The following is a 19100-nucleotide window of genomic DNA, read 5'->3' on the forward strand; positions in this document are numbered from 1 at the left end:
TGAGATGAGGAGAACAGATTCTTTAAAACTGTTCATATCAAAATAGATGGGTAGAGGTAGTCTATGCTTTCCTAGTGCTCTTGTGTGTTGCCTATTAAACAATAGCTATATGGGGGAAGGCAGAAGTAAAGAATTCAAAAGTTTAGCCTGTTAAAGTTAATGTTATATTTATGTTGCTTTATAATAACATAAATTTATGATAAACTATGATAAAATATATAATAAATTTTATTTAAATAAATTCATAATAACATGCTTTCTTGATGAAAGAAGTCAGTAAATATTAATTCAAAACAATGTAAAATATTAATAATGGTTTTAAAGGATATACCAATCTACTTACTGATTTTCCTTTTTTATTTGTATTTTTTTGTCCACAAAACTGACTTTGCATTACCCTATCTGAAAAAGAATGAAAAAAATGATTATATAAATAAGTTGGCACTTGTGGTATTTGACAAACATGTTCTACTGGCTTATCTGTAACTAATAATGGTGCAGCATAGCAATTAAGAGTACACGCTCTGGAGCCAGACTGCTTGGACTCAAACAGTCTCTGCAACTAACCATCTAACTTTGGACAAGTTATCTTGGCTCCATCTCAGTTTCCTCATCTGTCAAAGCATAAAGATCCTGTGTCATAGGGCTGTGTGATTTAAAGGGCTAATGTATGTAACACTGTGTCTGGAACATACCAAGCACAAAATGAATGGAAGTTCTGTTCTTGTTACTATCACTACTACTCCCTTTGCTCTGATTCCTGATACATTGTACCCTTGGGTCTGTCACTTAGTAAGTTCAATTGCTATTTTCAATAGTATTGTTAAAGAGTGTATGTTAAGTGATTAAAATGAAATGTCATCATGAGCTAGGTTTTTATGTACATAAAAGATTGTCTTTTAGTCAAATGATAGTAAATGTTTATATGGAGTACTACTTTTCTGGTTCTTAATGCTGATTCAAAAAATAAATTAAAAACCAAAAACCAAAAAACAACTCATCATTGCACTCCAGGTGGTTCTGAATGTTTTTGTGGCTGTTAAATTTTATGCACATTAATCAAATCTGTGCTTGACTGGATGTTTAAAAAATTGCTATTACTCATCCTTCTTGGAGCCTCATTTTTGTCTGTTCTCTAGCAGTCATTTGGGTAAACTTCCATCACACATCTGCTATTCATACCCACCTCTATAAAGCTGTGTAGACAATCTACATTCTAGAAAACTTCCATGGATAATTCTATATTTCCTCAAGAATTCATGACCCTAGAAAGGAATCTTAAGAAATAAACTAAAAGAATTTATCAAGTATGGAATGGAACAACTATGGCCTTCAATGATTTATGGTGTTAGACTGAAATATGTTTGCAAATATATATATTTAATATATATGTTATTTATATTTAATATGTATTAAATAACTTATGTATATTAAATATATACATATATATAAATGGAAAAATATATATATTTATGTATAGGAGTGACAGGTATCTCAAAAAGCAGCTCTAAAGTAGTGGGGCTAACCATATTCCTCTAATTTGTTTATAGGTAATAAATCAAGGAATTAAAAAAGTGAATAAAGTCTAAATGCACTGCTTTACACTTATATAATGTATGCATATATTTTTATAAAAGCAAAACTAACCTATATTTGATTTTAATTTTTAAAAATTTTTCAAGCTTTTTTTAAATTCTTGTTAGTGGGCAGCCCCGGTGGCGCAGTGGGGCAGCCCCAGTGGCGCAGCAGTTTAGCGCCGCCTGCAGCCCGGGGTTTGATCCTGGGGACCCTGGATCGAGTCCCACATCAGGCTCCCTGCATGGAGCTTGCTTCTCCCTCTGCCTGTGCCTCTGCCTCTCTCTCTCTCTCTCTCTCTCTCTCTGTGTCTCTATGAATAAATAAATAAAATCATTTAAAAATAAATAAATAAATAAATAAATAAATTCTTGTTAGTTAACATACACTGTAATATTAGTTTCAGGCATAGAATTTAGTGATTCATCACTTACATACAATACCCAGTGCTCATCACTACTAGTGTCTTCCTTAACCCATCACCCATTTAACCCATCCCCCTCTACCACCCCTCCAGTAACTCTGTTTGTTTCCTATGGTTAAGAGTCTGTTTCCTGGTTTGCCTCTCTTCCCCCCCCCCCATATTTTCACCAAATATGTCTCATATGTGGGATTTAAGAAACAAAACAGACTTTCTCTGGCTGACTTATTTCGCTAGCATAATACTCTCTAGCTTCATCCATGTCAGCGCAAATGGCAAGATCTCATTCTTTTTTAAGACTATGTATTATTCCATTGTATATACAAGTACCATGTCTTCTTTTTCCATATACCTGTTGATGGACATTTGGGTTTTCCATAATTTGGCTATTGTTGGTAATGCTGCTATGTGTCTCTTGGAATCAGTATTTTTGCATTCTTTGGGTAAATACCTAGTAGTGAAATTGCTGGGACATACGGTAGCTCTACTTTTAACTTTCTGAGGAACCTCCATACTGTTTTCCAGAGTGGCAGCACGAGTTTGCATTCCCACCAATAGTGTAAGAGGGTTCTCCATTCTCCGCATCTTTATGAACACCTATTGTTTCTTGTGTTGTTCATTTAGCCATTCTGGTGTTGAATTGTATAAATTATATATTTTGGATATTAACCCTTTATCAGATACGTTATTTGCAAATATCTTCTCCCATTCCATAGGTTGCCTTTTAGTTTTATTATTTCCTTCGTGCACAGCTTTTTAATTGATGAAGTCCCAAAAGTTTATTTTCTGCTTTTGTTTCCTTTGCCTCAGGAGACATACCTAGTAAGAAGTTGGTATGGCTGATGTCAAAGAAGTTACTTCCTGTGCTCTCCTCTAGAATTTTAATGGCTTCATGTCTTACATTTGGGTCTTTCAGCCATTTTGAATTTATTTTTGTGTACGGTGTTAAGAAAGTGGTCCAGTTCCAATCTTTTGCATGGCTGTCCAGTTTCACAACACTATTTGTTGAAGAGATTATCTTTTCTCCATTGGATGTTCTTTCCTGCTTCGTTGAAGGTTAATTGAACATATATTTGTGGGCTCATTTCTGGGTTTTCTATTCTGTTCTATTGGTGTATGTGTCTGGGTTTTTTTTTTTTGTTTGTTTGTTTTGTTTTTTGCCAGTATACTGTCTTGATTATTATAGCTTTGTAATACAGCTTGACGTCTGGAATTATGATGCCTCCAGCTTTGCTTTTATTTTTCAAGATTACTTTGGTTATTTGGGGATCTTTTGTGGTTCCATACAAATTTGAGGATTGTTTGTTCTAGCTCTGTGAAAAATGGTGGTGGTATTTTGTTCCCTATCATTATATGTGTAAATTGCTTTGGATACTATAGATATTTTTAACGATTTTTGTTCTTCCAATCCATAAGCATGGAATGCCTTTCCATTTATTTGTGTCATTGTCAATTTCTTTCATCAGTGTTTTACAGTTTTCAGAAAATAGATCTTTTACCTCTTTGGTTAGGTTTATTCCTAGGTATCTTATGGCTTTTGGTGTAATTGTAAACAGGATTGATTCCTTGACTTCTCTTTCTGCTGCTTCATTATTGGTGTATAGCAATGCAACAGATTTCTATACACTGATTTTGTATCCTAGAACTTTACTGAATTCACATATCAGTTCTAGCAATTTTTTGGTGGTCTTTCCAGTTTTCTATACAGGCTATCATATCATCTGCAAATCATGATGGTTTTACTTCTTCCTTGCTGGTTTGGATGCCTTTCATTTCTGTTCTCTTGTCTGATTGCTATGGTTAGGACTTCCAGTACTGTGATGAATGTAAGTGGTGAAAGTCAATATCCCTATCTTGTTTCTGATCACAGAGGAAAATCTCTGTTTTTCTTCATTGATGATGATATGAGCTGCAGGTGTTTTGTATATGGCCTTATTATGTTGAGGTATGTTCCCTCTAAACCTGCTTTAGTGAGGATTTTTATTATGATTGGATTGTGTATGTTTTTCTACATATATTGAGAGGATCATATGTTTCTTATCCTTTCATTTATTGGTGTGGTGTATCACATTGATTGGTTTGTGACTACTAAGCCACTTGCAGCCCAGGAATAAATCCCAATGATTGTGGTGAATGATTCTTTTAATGTACTGTCGGATTTGATTTACTAGTATTTGTTGAGAATATTTGCATCCATGTTCATGAGGTTCTCTTTTTTTAGTTCTCTTTTTTTTAGTGGAGTCTTTGGTTTTGGAATCAGAGTAGTGCTGGACTCATAGAATGAGTTTGGGAGTGTTCCTTCCATTTCTATCTTTTCTAATATTTTGAGAATAGATATTAACTCTTCTTTAAATGTTTGATAGAATTTTCCTGGGAAGCCATCTGGCCCTGGACTTTTCGTTTGTTGGGAGATTGATTGCTGATTCAATTTCATTGCTAGTTATCAGTCTGTTGAAGTTTTCTGTCTCCTTGTTTCAGTTATGGTAGTTTATATGTTTCTAGGAATTTATCCATTTCTTTCAGATTGTTCAGTTTGTTGGCATATAATTTTCATAATATACTTTTATAATTGTATTTCTGTGGGGTCAGTTGCTGTTTCTCCTCTCTTGTTTGTGATTTTATTCGGGTTGTTTCTCTTTTCTTTTTGATAAGTCTGGCTAGGGAGTTTATCTATTTTATTCATTTTTTTTTTTTCAAAGAACCAGCTCTTGGTTTCATTGATCTGTTCTACGGGTTTTTTTAGATTCTGTATCAATTATTTCTCCTCTAATCTTTACTATTTCTCTTCTTCTGCTATCTCTAGGCTTTTTCTAGCTCCTTTAGGTGTAAGGTTAGGTTGTTTATTCGAAATTTTTCTTGCTTCTTGAGGTAGGCATTTAGGGTATATACTTCTTGCTATGACCACTTTTGCTACACCTCAAAGGTTTGGGATCATTGTGTTTCCATTTTATTTTGTTTCCACATATTTTTTTTATTTCTTCTTTGATTTATCCTGGTTGATCCACTAATTCTTTAGTAGCATGTTGTTTAACCTCCATGTATTTGTGGTCATTCCAAATTTTTTCTTGTGGTTGACTTCAAGTTTCATAGCATTGTGTTCAGAAAATATGCATAGTATGATCTCAAACTTACCGTATTTGTTGAGTGCACATCCCATGTGCACGTGAAAAGAATGTATATCTCTGCTGCTTTAGGATGAAATGTTCTGAATATATCATCTAAGTCCATCTGGTCCCAAGTGTCATTCAAAGCCATTGTTTCCTTGCTTAGATTATCTGTCCATTGATGTAAGTCAGGTGTTAAAGTCCCTTACTAGTACTGTATAATTATCAATGAGTTCCTTTATTAAAGTTTATTATTGTTTTATATACTTGAGTGCTCCCATGTTGGGGGCATAAATACTTACAATTGTTAGATCTTCTTGTTGTACAGTCCCCTTTATTATGATATAGTGTGCTTTATTTCTTGTACAGTCTTTGGTTTAAAATTCAGTTTGTCTGATATAAATATTGCTACTCTGGCTTTCTTTTGACATCTATTTGTATGATAAATGTTTCTCCATTCCCTCACTTTCAATATGCAGGTGTCTTTAGGTCTAAAATGAGTCTCCTGTAGGCAGCAAATAGACGGGCCCAGTTTTTTGTTTTATTTTTTATCCATTCTGACACCCTATGTCTTTTGATTGGAGCATTTTGTCTATTTGTATTCAGGGTAATTATTGATAGATATGTATTTAGTGTCATTTTATTACCTGTTTTGTTATTGTTGCTGGTGATTTTCTCTGTTCCTTTCTAGTCTTTATTACTCTTGGTCTTTCCTTCCCAAAGAGTCCCCTTTAATATTTCTTGCAGGGCTGGTTTAGTGGTCATGAACTCCTTTAGTTTTTGTTTATCTGGGAAACTCTCTCTCCTTCTATTCTGAATGGTAGCCTTGCTGGATAGAGTATTCTTGGCTGCAGATTTTTTCCTTTTAGCACTTTAAGTATATCATGCCACTCTCTTCAAGCTTGCCAATTTCTGTGGAGAGATCTGCAGCTAGCCTTATGGGTCTTCCCTTATAAGTTAGAGACCTCTTTTTTCTTGCTGATTTTAGGATTTTTTTTTATCACTATACTTTGCAAATTTAACTACAGTATGTCTTGGTGTTGGCCTGCTTTTGTTGGTTTTTATGGGAGTTCTCTGTGCCTCCTGGATTTAGGTGTCTTTTTCCTTCCACAGCTTCGGGAAGTTTTCAACTCTTATTTCCTCAAATAAACCTTTTCCCTCTTTTTCTCTCTTCTTCTGGGACTCCTATAATACAAACATTACTATATTTGAAAGAGTCACTGAGTTCCCTAAGTCTACTCTCATGATCCATAATTCATTCTCTTTTTTGTTCAGCTTCATTATTTTCCATTATTCTACCTTCTATATCACTCATTCATTTCTCTGCTTCTTTCATTCTTGTGGTCATTACACTTAACCTTTCAAATTTCAGTTATTGCATTTTTCATTTCTAAGTGTTTTTTAATTCTTTTATCTCTGAGGTAAGGGTCTCCCTGATGTCTTCCATGCTTTTCTCAAGTCTAGCAAGTATCCTTATAACTGTTGCTGTAAATTCCCCATCAGACATATAACTTACATCTGTTTCTATTAGATCTCTGGCCATGACCTTTTCTTGTTCTTTCTTTTGAGATGAATTCCTCCATTTGGCATTTTGTCTAGGTCTCTGTCTTCCTCACTGGGTTAGAAAAGCCAGTTATGTTTCCTGCTCCTTAGAGTAATGGCTTTATGAAGAAGAGGTCATATTATGTGCAGAGCCTGGCACTTCAGGGAGTGTCTCTGGTGTATGCTGTGTGCACTTTGCTGCTGTTTTTGGCTGCTCTGTTGCACAGGTCAATCATTTGCAGAGGTTCTCCTTGCTTGCAGTAGGGGGATGTTCAGATGTTGGACAGAGTTTGGCGAGTTTTAACTAGGGATATTCTGATATGCTTGTTAAATGAGACCTGATGGCACTTCCACTAGAACTGAAGCCTTGTAGAACTCTTCAGTTGGTAGACATGGTGCATGTGGGGGTTTCTGCTGATCTTCTGAGGAAGGGGCCTGCTGTGCTGGTCTTTAGGCACACTTACCCAAGAAAAGCAGCACCAGCAGAGTGCAGGGGGGTGGGGATGGGACTTGGTGTAAGCAGGTTAGGCAGCTGGGATTGGCACTGTGATATTCATTGAAGTTTGTTCCTGCTGGGAGGTGGGGGAGGGAAATGACACCAACCAGCTCCTTTGTCCCCAGAGTTGGGATTCTGTGCTTGCTGCTCTCAGGGAAGTACTCTCAGAAGAGTGAATAATTTCCCCTTGTTTAACCCAGGCATTTTTCAGATCGCTGTTTTCATGTTATTTGTCTCTGGGTTGCCTGCCTGCCTGATTCCACTTTGGGCTCTATCCCAGCCAAGCCTGCTGACCTTTAAAACTGCAAATTTTAGAGCCCTGACGTGATGGGGACTTGCACTGGTCTCACTGTACGGGAACCAATGTAAGTTTGACCAAGAAGGGCAGTCACACCAGAGTTCAGGGGCATGGGATTTGGAGGAAGCAGGCTAAATAGGCAGTGTTCCAAGTTCACTGTCCTCAGCAGGTGTCTCTGCACCTATGCTGAGGGATGGGGGAAGGAAAGGTGCCCACCAGTTCTTTTGTTCCCAGAGAGGCAACTCTGCGCATGCTACCTCTTACAGGAGCACTCTAAGTAGAGTGAATAGTCTCTCCCTGTGTGCCTTAGTATTCTCTCCAGGAACAGGGTAGCACCTTTAGGTCTCTATCCTAGCCAAGCCCATGGACCTTTAAAACTTTAGTTTTTGAGGCCTGCTGGTTGCAAAAACACAAAAATCTGCCCCTTTCATTTTCCCGGCCTATGGCTTTAGGGAAGTATGCTCCTGGGATGCCTTGGTGGCTCAGCTGTTGAGCGTCTGCCTTTGGCTCAGGGCATGCTTCCAGTCCAGGGATCGAGTTCCATATCAGGCTCCCTGTGAGGAGCCTGCTTTTCCCTCTGCCTGTGTCTCTTTCTCTCTGTGTCTCTCATGAATAAATAAATAAATCTTTTTAAAAAAGTATGTTCCTCTCCCTCTCTCCTTTCTTCTTGACCAGGGCTTACTCCCCTCCACAGCACCTATGATCCATTTCTCCCCCAAACTATGTCTTCATACTTCCCATCTTCCTCAATGTGGCCTCTTCTCTCCCTCTAGTTATGCAGTTTGTTCTGTCCATCCTCAGGTAGATCTCTTGGTTATTCAGAATGATTTGGTAGGTATCTGGCTGTGTTCAAGGATTGAGACAAGCCTAGGATACTCCCACTATGCTGCCATCTTAGCTCCCCCCTCATATAAAGTATTTATAAAAGTATTGGGTTAATTATATAGGACTGGTCTACACGAGTAAACTGAAAAGTATAGTTCAAAGTAAAAACAAACCATTTTTTCTTAATTTATGCATTTATTTTAAAATTCCAGCATAATTAACATACATTATTATATTGGTTTCAGGTGTACGATATAGTGATTCAACATTATATATATTATTCAGTGCTCATCACTTTAAGTATACTCTCAATCCCCTTCACCCATTTCCCTACCCACTTCTCTTTTGGTAACCAACAATTTGTTCTCTATGTTTAAGAGTCTGGTTTTTTAAATTTGTCTCTTTTGTCCTTGTTTGTTTTGAAAGTATAACAAACCCATTTAAAAACATATAGTAATATTAAATAGTTTTTTTAAAGGCTCTATTCAGATACAAATTTAGGAATATAGACTTAAAGAGAAATAGGAGACCCAATCATCTCAAAAAAATTTCTCCCATTTTAAAAATGAGAAAAATCCAGAAAGGTTAATGACTGGCCCAAGAGCAAGACAGAAGTGAGCAATAGGGAAATAAGTCCTGTTTTCTAAGCATTGCTTTAAAAAAAAAAAAAAAAAAAAAAAAAAAAAGACATACTATAGGGATGCTCAGTGGGTTGAGTGGCTGACTCTTGGTTTTGCCTCAGGTCACAAGTTCATGGTCCTGGGATAGAGTCCTACATTGGGCTTTGTGCTCATCAGGAGTCTGCTTGTGGATTCTCTCTCTTCCTCTGCCCTTTGCTCAGCTCTCTTTCTCTCTCAATCTCAAATAAATAAATCTTTTTTTAAAGATATACTATAAATGATCTTTCTAATCCTATGTTTAATCTGACACTGTTTATAAAGGTTCTTTACCCTTCAGAGGTAGCTGGATCACTGGCTTGTTTCACATAGCCTCTTTTACATAATTTTCAAATTGCTCTGGCTTTCCATGCCTGAGTTGCTTCATTTGTAAAATTAGGATACTACTGTGAACCCTATACAGTTGTATTAAGATTAAATAAATATATGGAAAGTGTTTACAAAGTTATGAAGATTAAAAAAGGCAGTATCAGGGACACCTGGGTATCTCAGTGGTTAAGCATCTGCCTTCAGCTTAGGGCATGATCCCGGGGTCCTGGGATCAAGTCCTGCATCAGGCAACCCATGGGGAGCTTGCTTCTCCCTCTGCCTATGTCTCTGTCTCTCTCTATGTCTCTCATGAATAAATAAATAAAATCTATAAAAAATAAAAATAAATAAAAATTTTAAAAATACAATATCAGATAATGGCAAGGAAAGTGTTGAAACATCTTAGTACCTATTTCTATACTTTCATTTTGAAAATGGCAAAATTAAGGCTTTAGTAAAACAAATGATTGCCTAAGATCACTGAGTTAGTACCAAGGCAGAGGTGAGGTCTAGTTTATCCCCTCATTAATATTAATATTAATACTCTACTATTTGATAGAGTATTTTCTCTTTTTAAGGAATAGTTAGAAATAATACAATAAGGAGCTGGTTTGTAATTGTATCAGATTTACTCTAAAAGTTCTACAATGGTTAGAAGAATCCAAAGGGTATTAGAATAAAAGTTTTGTAGGAATCACATTATGAATACCCAAGCATTCCACTCTTCTAAGATGTCTTATTACCCCTGAATATTATTCCAAAATATTTTTCTCTAGAATAAATAATAATTTAGGTGTACTTTAAAGCTTTCCTGACATTTAAAGTATCAGTTCCTGCAACTGACATCCTATGCTCCCAAATGGCTTCCTGTACCCCAATTATTAGAACTGCTATTAATGTATAGAACAAATGTATAAACACATATACATTAGTGTACATATATATAAATACAAAAACATATGCATGAAGCATTAATTTCTAATCATCTTTATTTTGTTATATTCAACTATTCAAGTAAGCAAAATTTTCCTTTTAGGGTAAAGGTCTGTTCTAAAAACATTCCTGCCAAACACACTTTCTTACTTTTGCCAATCACACTTTCATTGGATAACCCATGAGTGGGAGTGTTGGAGAACTTTTGCATGTTACAAAGAAATGTGCTTGCTTGCTTATCTTTCCTGTCAAGTGTTTTAGTTATCTTCTTATTTTCTGTTCATTTTAATTAGATTACTGCAATCTACTCTGGATGGATATTCAGTCACTACATGATTTTAACTATTAAATATTAAAACATTTCTGTACTAATTTATAAAAAGTTGCTGCCTCAAGATGTTCAAATGCCCATCTTACATTCATTGCTTTGGTTACCTGATTCCCTTAGAAATCTACCATTTTCTTTGATCCCAGTCAAGCATAGTAGGGGTCCTCCCAAAATTCTGACCCAAATTTGGTTGTTCCATGTTTATGGATGTTCTAGTGTTAAATATTTTGATTATCTCCTTTGGGTTTACTGTTATGTCATATATGTCTTCATAATGATATCACCTAATGTCTCTTTGAATCAGAAAAATTTCTTCACTAGGTAGATTTATAGGGTAGATGAAATGCTTATAAACATATATTAATATAATAAATGGTTAGTAATATTATAATCATGTAAAATAAGTATTATCCAGGATTTTAAGGTGACCTATATTTTGCTTTGTTTGATTTCCAATTAATATTGTAATACATAGGTTTTTTTTATCTCAATAACCATAGAACATCATGATGTAATTTACATTTTTTGAGGAAAGTCTTGATAGTTATTACTTTATGTGAGTTCATATTCTCTCACTGAATATTTGAAAATCTAAACAGTATGTATACAATAAAAACTTACCTACAGTATTAGGACAATTTCCATTTCCATTCTTGGGGCTAATGGAACAAAAGGTACTCTGAAATAAAAACAGAGAAAGTGAATAGAAAAGTAATTAAATATCAATATGATTTTTAAATAGCATTATTGATAGCTATAAGTAACAAAATGAGACCCAATGTTATCAGTTGGCCTTGTATTAAGGAATTCATTTACAATTTAATCAGTGAAACTAGAGGTAGTAAGATAACTTGCATAGCTGAAACATTGTATTAGTAGGTTGTTGAGGTAGGAAATGGCAAGCATTTTTTAAAAAGTGGCATTATTTTGTATATCACTGACCTCTTCTTGTCACTCCAAACCATAGGAAACAAAAATGGTAACTTAAAAAGATAAAAATAAGATTAATACCAAAGACAGAATACAGCAAAAAAGGGAGAAGTGACATTAAGGAAAATGGTGGAGTAGGGTGCTCAGAGAATTGTTCTCTTCACTGAAACAAATATAAACCGTCAAAGACTGAGATCGACTATTTCAAACTCCAGAATCTAATACAAAACTTAGATCATCCAGGGGACTGGTCAATAAAGGAAAGGACAACTAAATTTTGATGTTTAAGAAAATCTGTTGGCCAAAGATACAGGTGTAGTGAAATGACAGGACATCTGCACCCCACTGTTCATAGTAGCAATGTCCACAAAAGGGTCAAAACAGTGGAAGGAGCCACAATGTCCTTCAACAGATGCATGGATAAAGAAGACATGGATATATATATGGAATATTAATATTAATATATATGGAACATATATATGGAATATTACTCAGAAAGGATGAATACCATTTACATCAATGTGGATAGAACTGGAGGGTATTATGCTGAGTGAAATAAGTCAGTTGGAGAAAGACAATTATCATATGGTTTCACTCATATGTGGAATATAAGAAATTGTGAAAGGGACCATAGGGAAAGAAGGGAAACTGAGCAGGGAAAAATCGAGAGGAAGACCAACCATGAGAGACTCCTAATTCTGGGAAACAAACGAATGGTTGAAGAAGGGGAGGTGGGGTGGGAGAAGGTAACTGGATAAAGGGCATTAAGGAGGGCAACATGATAAGGTGAGCACTGACTGTAATTCTATATGTTGGCAAATTGAATTTAAATAAAATATTTTTTAAAAAAGAAAATCTGTTGGGTCATTAGCTGGCCACTGAGATAATGGAACAGTCCAATGACTAGCCACAAATGACAAGGAATATAGTCTTCACTTAAAAAAAAAAAAAAAAAAGGCTTGGATAGGTCCCTAAAGAAACAAATGACTGCTGCCCTCAAAATCAATAGCAGTAACCCCTGGAGAATGAAGAAAATCTAATTACCGGAATTGCATTATAATATTCAAAATTCCCAATTTTCAGCAAAAAATTATAAGCCATATGAAAGAAATATAGAAATATACCCATTCATAGGGGAAAATTAATTGATATAAATAACTTTAGAAAAAACTCAGATGCTGGACTTACTAGACCAAGATTTTTAAACAATTTTCTTAAATGTGCTCAAAGAGCTCAAGAGAACCATAGACAAAGATAAAGGAAATCAAGAAAATGATGTATGAACAAAATGAGAATATAAATAGACAGAAAATATAAAAAAGGTATCTGAGTATCTGAAAGAACTTTGGCACCTTCAGATGTACCAATATACATTTTACAGAAATCACAGGAGAAGAAAAAGTGTTGGAAAGAATTTTTGAAGAAATAATGGCCGAACACTTCCCAAATATGACAAAAGGCATAAATCTACACATCCAAATATGGATGGAGCTTAACATGCTCCAAGGAGGATAAACTTGAAAGAGATACATGCCAAGACATAATATAAATCAAACTACTAAAAGAAAAAGTAAAAACTTAAAAGGAGCAAGAAAGAAGAAACTCATCACATACAAAAATTCTTCAATAAGATTAAGAGTCAATTTCTCATCAGAAGCTATGTAGGTAAGTAGACAGTAGAATGGCACATTTAAACAGCTGAAAGAAAAACTGTCAACTAGAATTCTATATAACAAGCAAATTATCCTTTAAAAATTAATAAGAATTAAAGCATTTTTGGGTTAACAAAAGGTGGGGGTGTTTGCCACTAATATTTCTGCTTTACAAGAAGAAATGCTAAGAAAGTCCTTCAGGCTGGAAACAAAGGACACTAGACAACAACTCAAGCCCATATTAACAAAGAATTCTGGGAAAGGTAATTACATAGGTAAACACAAAAGCCAGTATTATTGTACTTCTGGTTTGTTACTCTTTTTATTTCCTACATGCTTTTAAAAAATATTTTATTTTTTATTGGACTATAATTGACATATAACATGGTAATACTTTTAGATGCAATTAATATATATATATGATATGCAGATATGTATATACACCAGAATGATTACCATAAGTTAACATCCATCACCACACAGTTATAATTTTTCTGTGATGACTATTTTTATGTCAACAACTTAGCAACTTTCAAATATGCAATAGAGTATTATTAGGTATACTAACCATGCTGTACACTATAGCCCTAGGACCTACTTATAACTGGAAGTTTGTGTCTTGACCACTTTTACCAATTTTGCCATCCCCTACCTGCCACCTCTGGCAAATACCAATTTGTTCTATGTATCTGTGATTCTTGTTTGTTTCTTCATTTGTAGATTCTACATATATCAGATAATAAAGTATTTCTTTCTCTGATTTATTTCACTTGGCATAACACCCTCAAGGTCTGTCCATGTTGTTGCAAATGGCAAAGTTCTTTCTGTTCTATGGCCAAATAATATTCCATTGTATATATATACACAAGTTGTTTATCCAATCATCTGTCAATGGAAAATTCTGTTGTTTCATGTCTTGGCTATTGTAAATAATGCTGCAATGAACATGAGGGCGCAGTTATCTTTTCCAGATAGTGATTTTGTTTTCTTTGGATAAATACCAGAAGTGGAATTGCTGGACTATATGTTAGTTTTAAATTTTTTGAGGAACCTCCATGGTCTTTTCCATAGTGGCTACATCAATTTCTCTCTCTTCCTCTTCCTCCTACTACCCTTTCCTCCCTCCCTTTCTCTTTCTCCTTATTCTTTTGTAATCTCTACCCCCAACGTGGGGCTCAAATTCACAACCCCAAGATCCAGAGTAACATGCTCTTCTGACTGAGCCAGCCAGGTGCATTCTACTTATTTATTATTATTTTCTGTGATAACAACACTTAAGATATACCCTCCTAGCAAATTTTTAAGTAAACAATACAGTATTATCAACTACTGGCATTGTGTTGTACAATACATTTCCAGAACTCATTTATCTTGTATAACCTAAACTTTGTACCCTTTGATGAATACCTGTTTTTCTCCTCCAAACCCTGGCAGCCACTATTTCATTCTGTTTCTATGAGTTTGAATATTTTAGATTCAGCATATGTTATCATACAATATTTGTTCTCTGTGTCTTGCTTACTTCACCTAGCATAAAGTACTCCAGGTTCATATTGTTGCAAAAAAGAATTTTCTTCTTCCTCATATTAATATTCCATTGTATGTATATACCAAATTTCCTTTATCCTTCAGTAGACACTCAGGTTGCCTCCATGTCTTGACTATTGTAAATAATGCTGTAATTAACATGGGAATACAGATATCCTGGTTTCAATTCCTTTGGATATACACCCAGAAGTGGGATTCCTGGATCATATGTTAATTCTATTTTTAGTTTTTTGAGGAACCTCCATACATTTTTCTAATGTGACTATACAAATTTGCATTTTCATTAACAATGTATAAGAGTTCCCTTTTCTCCATAGCCTTACCAGTATTTATCATATTTTCTTTAGTTGGTTTTAGATAAATGCCAGCATAGCAGGTATGAGGTAAGATCTCATAGTGGTTTTGATTTGTAGTTCCTTGATGATTAACGATGTTAAACACCTTTTCATTTACTGGCTGGTCATTTGTATGTCTTCCTTCTAGAAATGCCTAATCAGTTCCTCTGCTCATTTCAAAAATCAAGTTATTTGGGTTTCTATGCTATTGAGTCATAGGAGTTTCTTATATATTTTAGATATTAACACTTTATCAGATATGGCTTATAAATATGTTCTCACATTCCATAGTTTACTTTTTCATTTTGTTGGTTGTTAGCTACAGTAATCAAGCCAGTATAGTACTGGCATAAAAAAACAGACATATAGAATAGACAGCCCAGAAATAAATCCACACATATATGGTCACCTGATCTTTGAAAAGGGTGCCAAGTATGGGGACACGATAATCGCTTCAATTAATTGTGTTGGGAAAACTGGATATCCACAAGAATGAAATTGGACCTTTGTTTCAGAGCATACACATACAAAAAAACAACTCAAAATGGATTGAACACTAAACCTTAAGACTTGAAACCATAAAACTCCTAGATATTAACAAAAATTCTCAATGTTGCTTTTTTAGTGTTTTTTTTTTTTTTTTTTTTTGGATATGAAACCAAAAGCACAGCCAGCAAAAGCAAAAATAGACAAGTGGGATTATATCAAAGTAAAATTCCCTATATCCTTTAATTACATATTCTCTAATGTTTGGAAGCAGTATTCATTATATGTCCACCATATCAAGTTATTATGTCATTTTTACATCCTCACTAAAGTTTTTGCTTGCTAGCTCTATTAACACAAATATTAATCTTAAAAAGAACAGATTAAATTATCTCATTTTAATTGTGAATTTGTCAATTTCTATTTGAAATTGTTATTTTTAGTTGTGTATATTTTGAAATTATATCAATGGTTATGTCTACTTAGTGAATTTTTCTTGCTTTAAGTAATTATGTAGGAACTCTCTATTCTCCAAATAATTGTATTTGTTTTAAAAATGAGTATTAATTTTTTTTTAATTTTATTTATTATTTATGATAGTCACACACACAGAGAGAGAGAGGCAGAGACATAGGCACAGGGAGAAGCAGGCTCCATGCACCGGGAGCCCGACGTGGGATTCGATCCCGGGTCTCCAGGATCACGCCCTGGGCCAAAGGCAGGCCAAAGGCCGCTGCGCCACCCAGGGATCCCGAGTATTAATTTTTTATCAATAGTGATATATCAGCTTTCCTTTGGTTATTTGTTCATTTTTTTTCTCTTTAGTTTCACCCTTTCTGTACCCTTAAGTTTTACATGTGTCTGTTGTCTTCAGTGCAGTCTCAAAATATTTTAAAAGGTGGCTTTCACTTACAAATTTATTGTAACTCACGTTTTGTTTTTCCTATTAAAATGCTTTTTTCCCCTGAGATCCTTTTGTATTCCTTTCCTGTATTGTATGAGATTGGATGGGTTTTTATATTTTTTCCCTTTCTACCAGTTTTGAAGGAATATATATTTTTTTAAATAATTTTTTCCTTCAATTTTATCACATATTTTTTATTTTTTTGAATGGTCATTTAAGTAAGTGTAGAATTCTAGGTTTAGTGTTTTCTCAGTATTTACTATTCCTTTGTCCTCTACTTTTGCTTTTCACAGTTTAGGTTCTCTGGGAGGGAAACTGTGATGGAAATGTATGTTTAGGACATGCATTAGAGGGTACTATTGGGACCAACATCTGAGGACGGGAGGGTAAAGAAGAGATAGATGTTGACCTGCAATGTAGTCCCAATCATGGCCTCAGCAGACCTTGTAGGGAGTCCTGAAGTTGAGATGGCTCTAAAGAGTTTTTCTAATTTGGGGCAAAGGGGTTGAACACTTTACTTCTGGATTGATCTATCGTTGGATGCTGGCTGTCTCTATAAGAAGAATGACTTGAACAAGCTCAAAGCAAAGGGCCCAGAAGTATACTCTACTTCTAATAGAAAAAAACCTGAAAAGTTAATTGGAAAAGAGCATGAATACAAGAAAGGGTAATGTGTTTGGGTCAATCATTCATTCTACCAAAGTCTATCTTCTTGGCCATAATTATTCATTTTGTACCATAACTCATAATTCATACCTTTCTCAAATATAAAATATGCTTACTACCATTCAAGCTCTCCTAAAGCTTCATTCAACCACAGCATTGGGCTTAAAATACAAGTCTAGATACAACTCCCTTGAATTACTCTTATGAACCACAAGCAAATTATCAGTCTCTCTTAATCATACATTAGTGGGAGAGAGATAGAATAATGAAAATAAATATTCCTATTTGAAAAAAAAAAGAAAGACAAAGAGGAGGAGCATGGGAAGATGGCAGAGGAGGAGGATGCTAAGCTCACCTCATCCCATGGATACATCTAGATAACATTAATTTCAGTGAAACTAATCCAGAACACCCCCAAAGTGGCCAAATATATTCTCACAGTTAATCACAGAGAAGAGGCCTCATTAAAAAGGGTAGATGGCACAGACATGGGCTGGGATCTACATACCCAGAGAGACTAGCCACAAAAAGGGGAGGAGGACACCACAAGCACAGAGAAGAGAGGAATAGATCCCACACTAGGTACCCCAGGCAAGGGGAACTAGCACTTGAAAGATGAGTCCTTATAACATTTTGCTTTGAAAATCAGAGGGCCTTAACTTCACAACTTTTTAAAAGGTTGTCACTTTTCTATTCGTATAGTTCCAGTCATTCTTTTCTTACATCTCAGGTTGAATTCATAGATGTTCAAGATGATTTGATAATTATCTAGCTAAATTAAGGGGACAAGATGAAACAAGGATCCCCTACTCTTCTTCCATCTTGCCTTCTCCCTTTTCACCAGTGAGGATGATTTTAGCTGTTGGCTTGATATATTTTGACCTCTATTATGTTGAAGTAAATTTCTTCCATACCCAATTTCTTATTTTATCATGAAAGAATGCTATATTTTGTCAAGTGTTTTTCTTCATCTATTGAGATCATAAAATTTTATCTTTAACTCTGTTAAAGTGGTATATCAAATTTACTGATTTGCATATATTGAACCATCTGTGCATCTCAAGGATAAATCCCACATGATCATGATATGTGATCCCTTTAATATGCTATTGGATTCAGCTGGCTAAGATTTTGTTGAGAATATTTGCATCTATAATCATCAGGGATATCAGTCTATAGCTTCCTTTTCTTGTAGTGTCTTTATGTGGCTTTGGTACCAGAGTTATGTTGATCTTGTAAGATGAGTTTGGGAGTTTCTTCCAATTTAATTTTTTGGAAGACTTTGAGAAGGATTTTTATTCACTCTTCTTTAAGTGTTTGGTTGAACTTATCAGTAAAACCATCTGGTCCTGGACTTTTCTTTGTTGGGAGGGTTTATTAATCTTCTTTCACATTTGTCTATTCAGATTTGCCATTTATTCATGATTCAGTTTAAGTTATATGTTTCTAGGAATTAGTTTATTTCTCCTAGGTAATCCAATTTGTTGGTATATAATTGTTCACAAGAGTTTCTTATTTTTTTTTTTTATTTATTTTTTTTTTTTTATTTTTTTTTTATGATAGTCACAGAGAGAGAGAGAGAGAGAGGCAGAGACATAGGCAGAGGGAGAAGCAGGCTCCATGCACCGGGAGCCCGACGTGGGATTCGATCCCAGGTCTACCAGGATCACGCCCTGGGCCAAAGGCAGGCGCTAAACCGCTGCGCCACCCAGGGATCCCTTTTAAAATTTTTTTTTTTTTTTTTTTTTTTTAAGAGTTTCTTATTAATCTATGTATTTCTGTGATATCAATTGTAACATCTCTTTCAATTCCAATTTTGAGTCATCTTTCCTTTTTTCTTAGTGGTTCTACCTAAAGATTTTTTTACTTTTTTTAAAAAAAGATTTTATTTATTTATTCATGAAACACAGAGAAGCAGAGACATAGGCAGAGGGAGAAGTGGGATCCTTGCAGGGAGCTCGATGCAGGACTCAATCTCCAGACCCAGGATCACACCTTGAGCCGAAGGCAGACGCTCAACTGCTGAGCCACCCAGGAGTCCTAGATTTCTTGTTATCTCTTTAAAAACCTG

At 35.0% G+C, this 19100-nt stretch overlaps 1 protein-coding gene and 1 long non-coding RNA gene across 17 annotated transcripts in view; one reads left to right on the forward strand and one right to left on the reverse strand.

Moving 5' to 3' along the window:
• Positions 1-19100, reverse strand: part of C2CD6 (C2 calcium dependent domain containing 6) — a 127470-nt gene that overhangs the window by 49248 nt on the left and 59122 nt on the right. For all 16 annotated transcript variants that reach the window (XR_005385228.1, XR_005385227.1, XR_005385226.1 and 13 more), the window contains 2 exons: positions 11130-11187; positions 344-402 (listed from right to left, as the gene is read on the reverse strand). Coding sequence is in view for 13 of the 16 variants with exons in the window: in XM_038585360.1 (XP_038441288.1) it covers positions 344-402; positions 11130-11187 (117 nt within the window). In the remaining 3 variants the exon portion in view is untranslated. The remainder of the gene's footprint in view (positions 1-343; positions 403-11129; positions 11188-19100) is intronic.
• Positions 1-19100, forward strand: part of LOC111094329 — a 40976-nt gene that overhangs the window by 9821 nt on the left and 12055 nt on the right. The gene's annotated exons all lie outside the window — the stretch shown is intronic.

The sequence above is a fragment of the Canis lupus genome, chromosome 37 (genome assembly GCF_011100685.1).
Source record: "Canis lupus familiaris isolate Mischka breed German Shepherd chromosome 37, alternate assembly UU_Cfam_GSD_1.0, whole genome shotgun sequence".
NCBI classification, from domain to species: domain Eukaryota; kingdom Metazoa; phylum Chordata; class Mammalia; order Carnivora; family Canidae; genus Canis; species Canis lupus.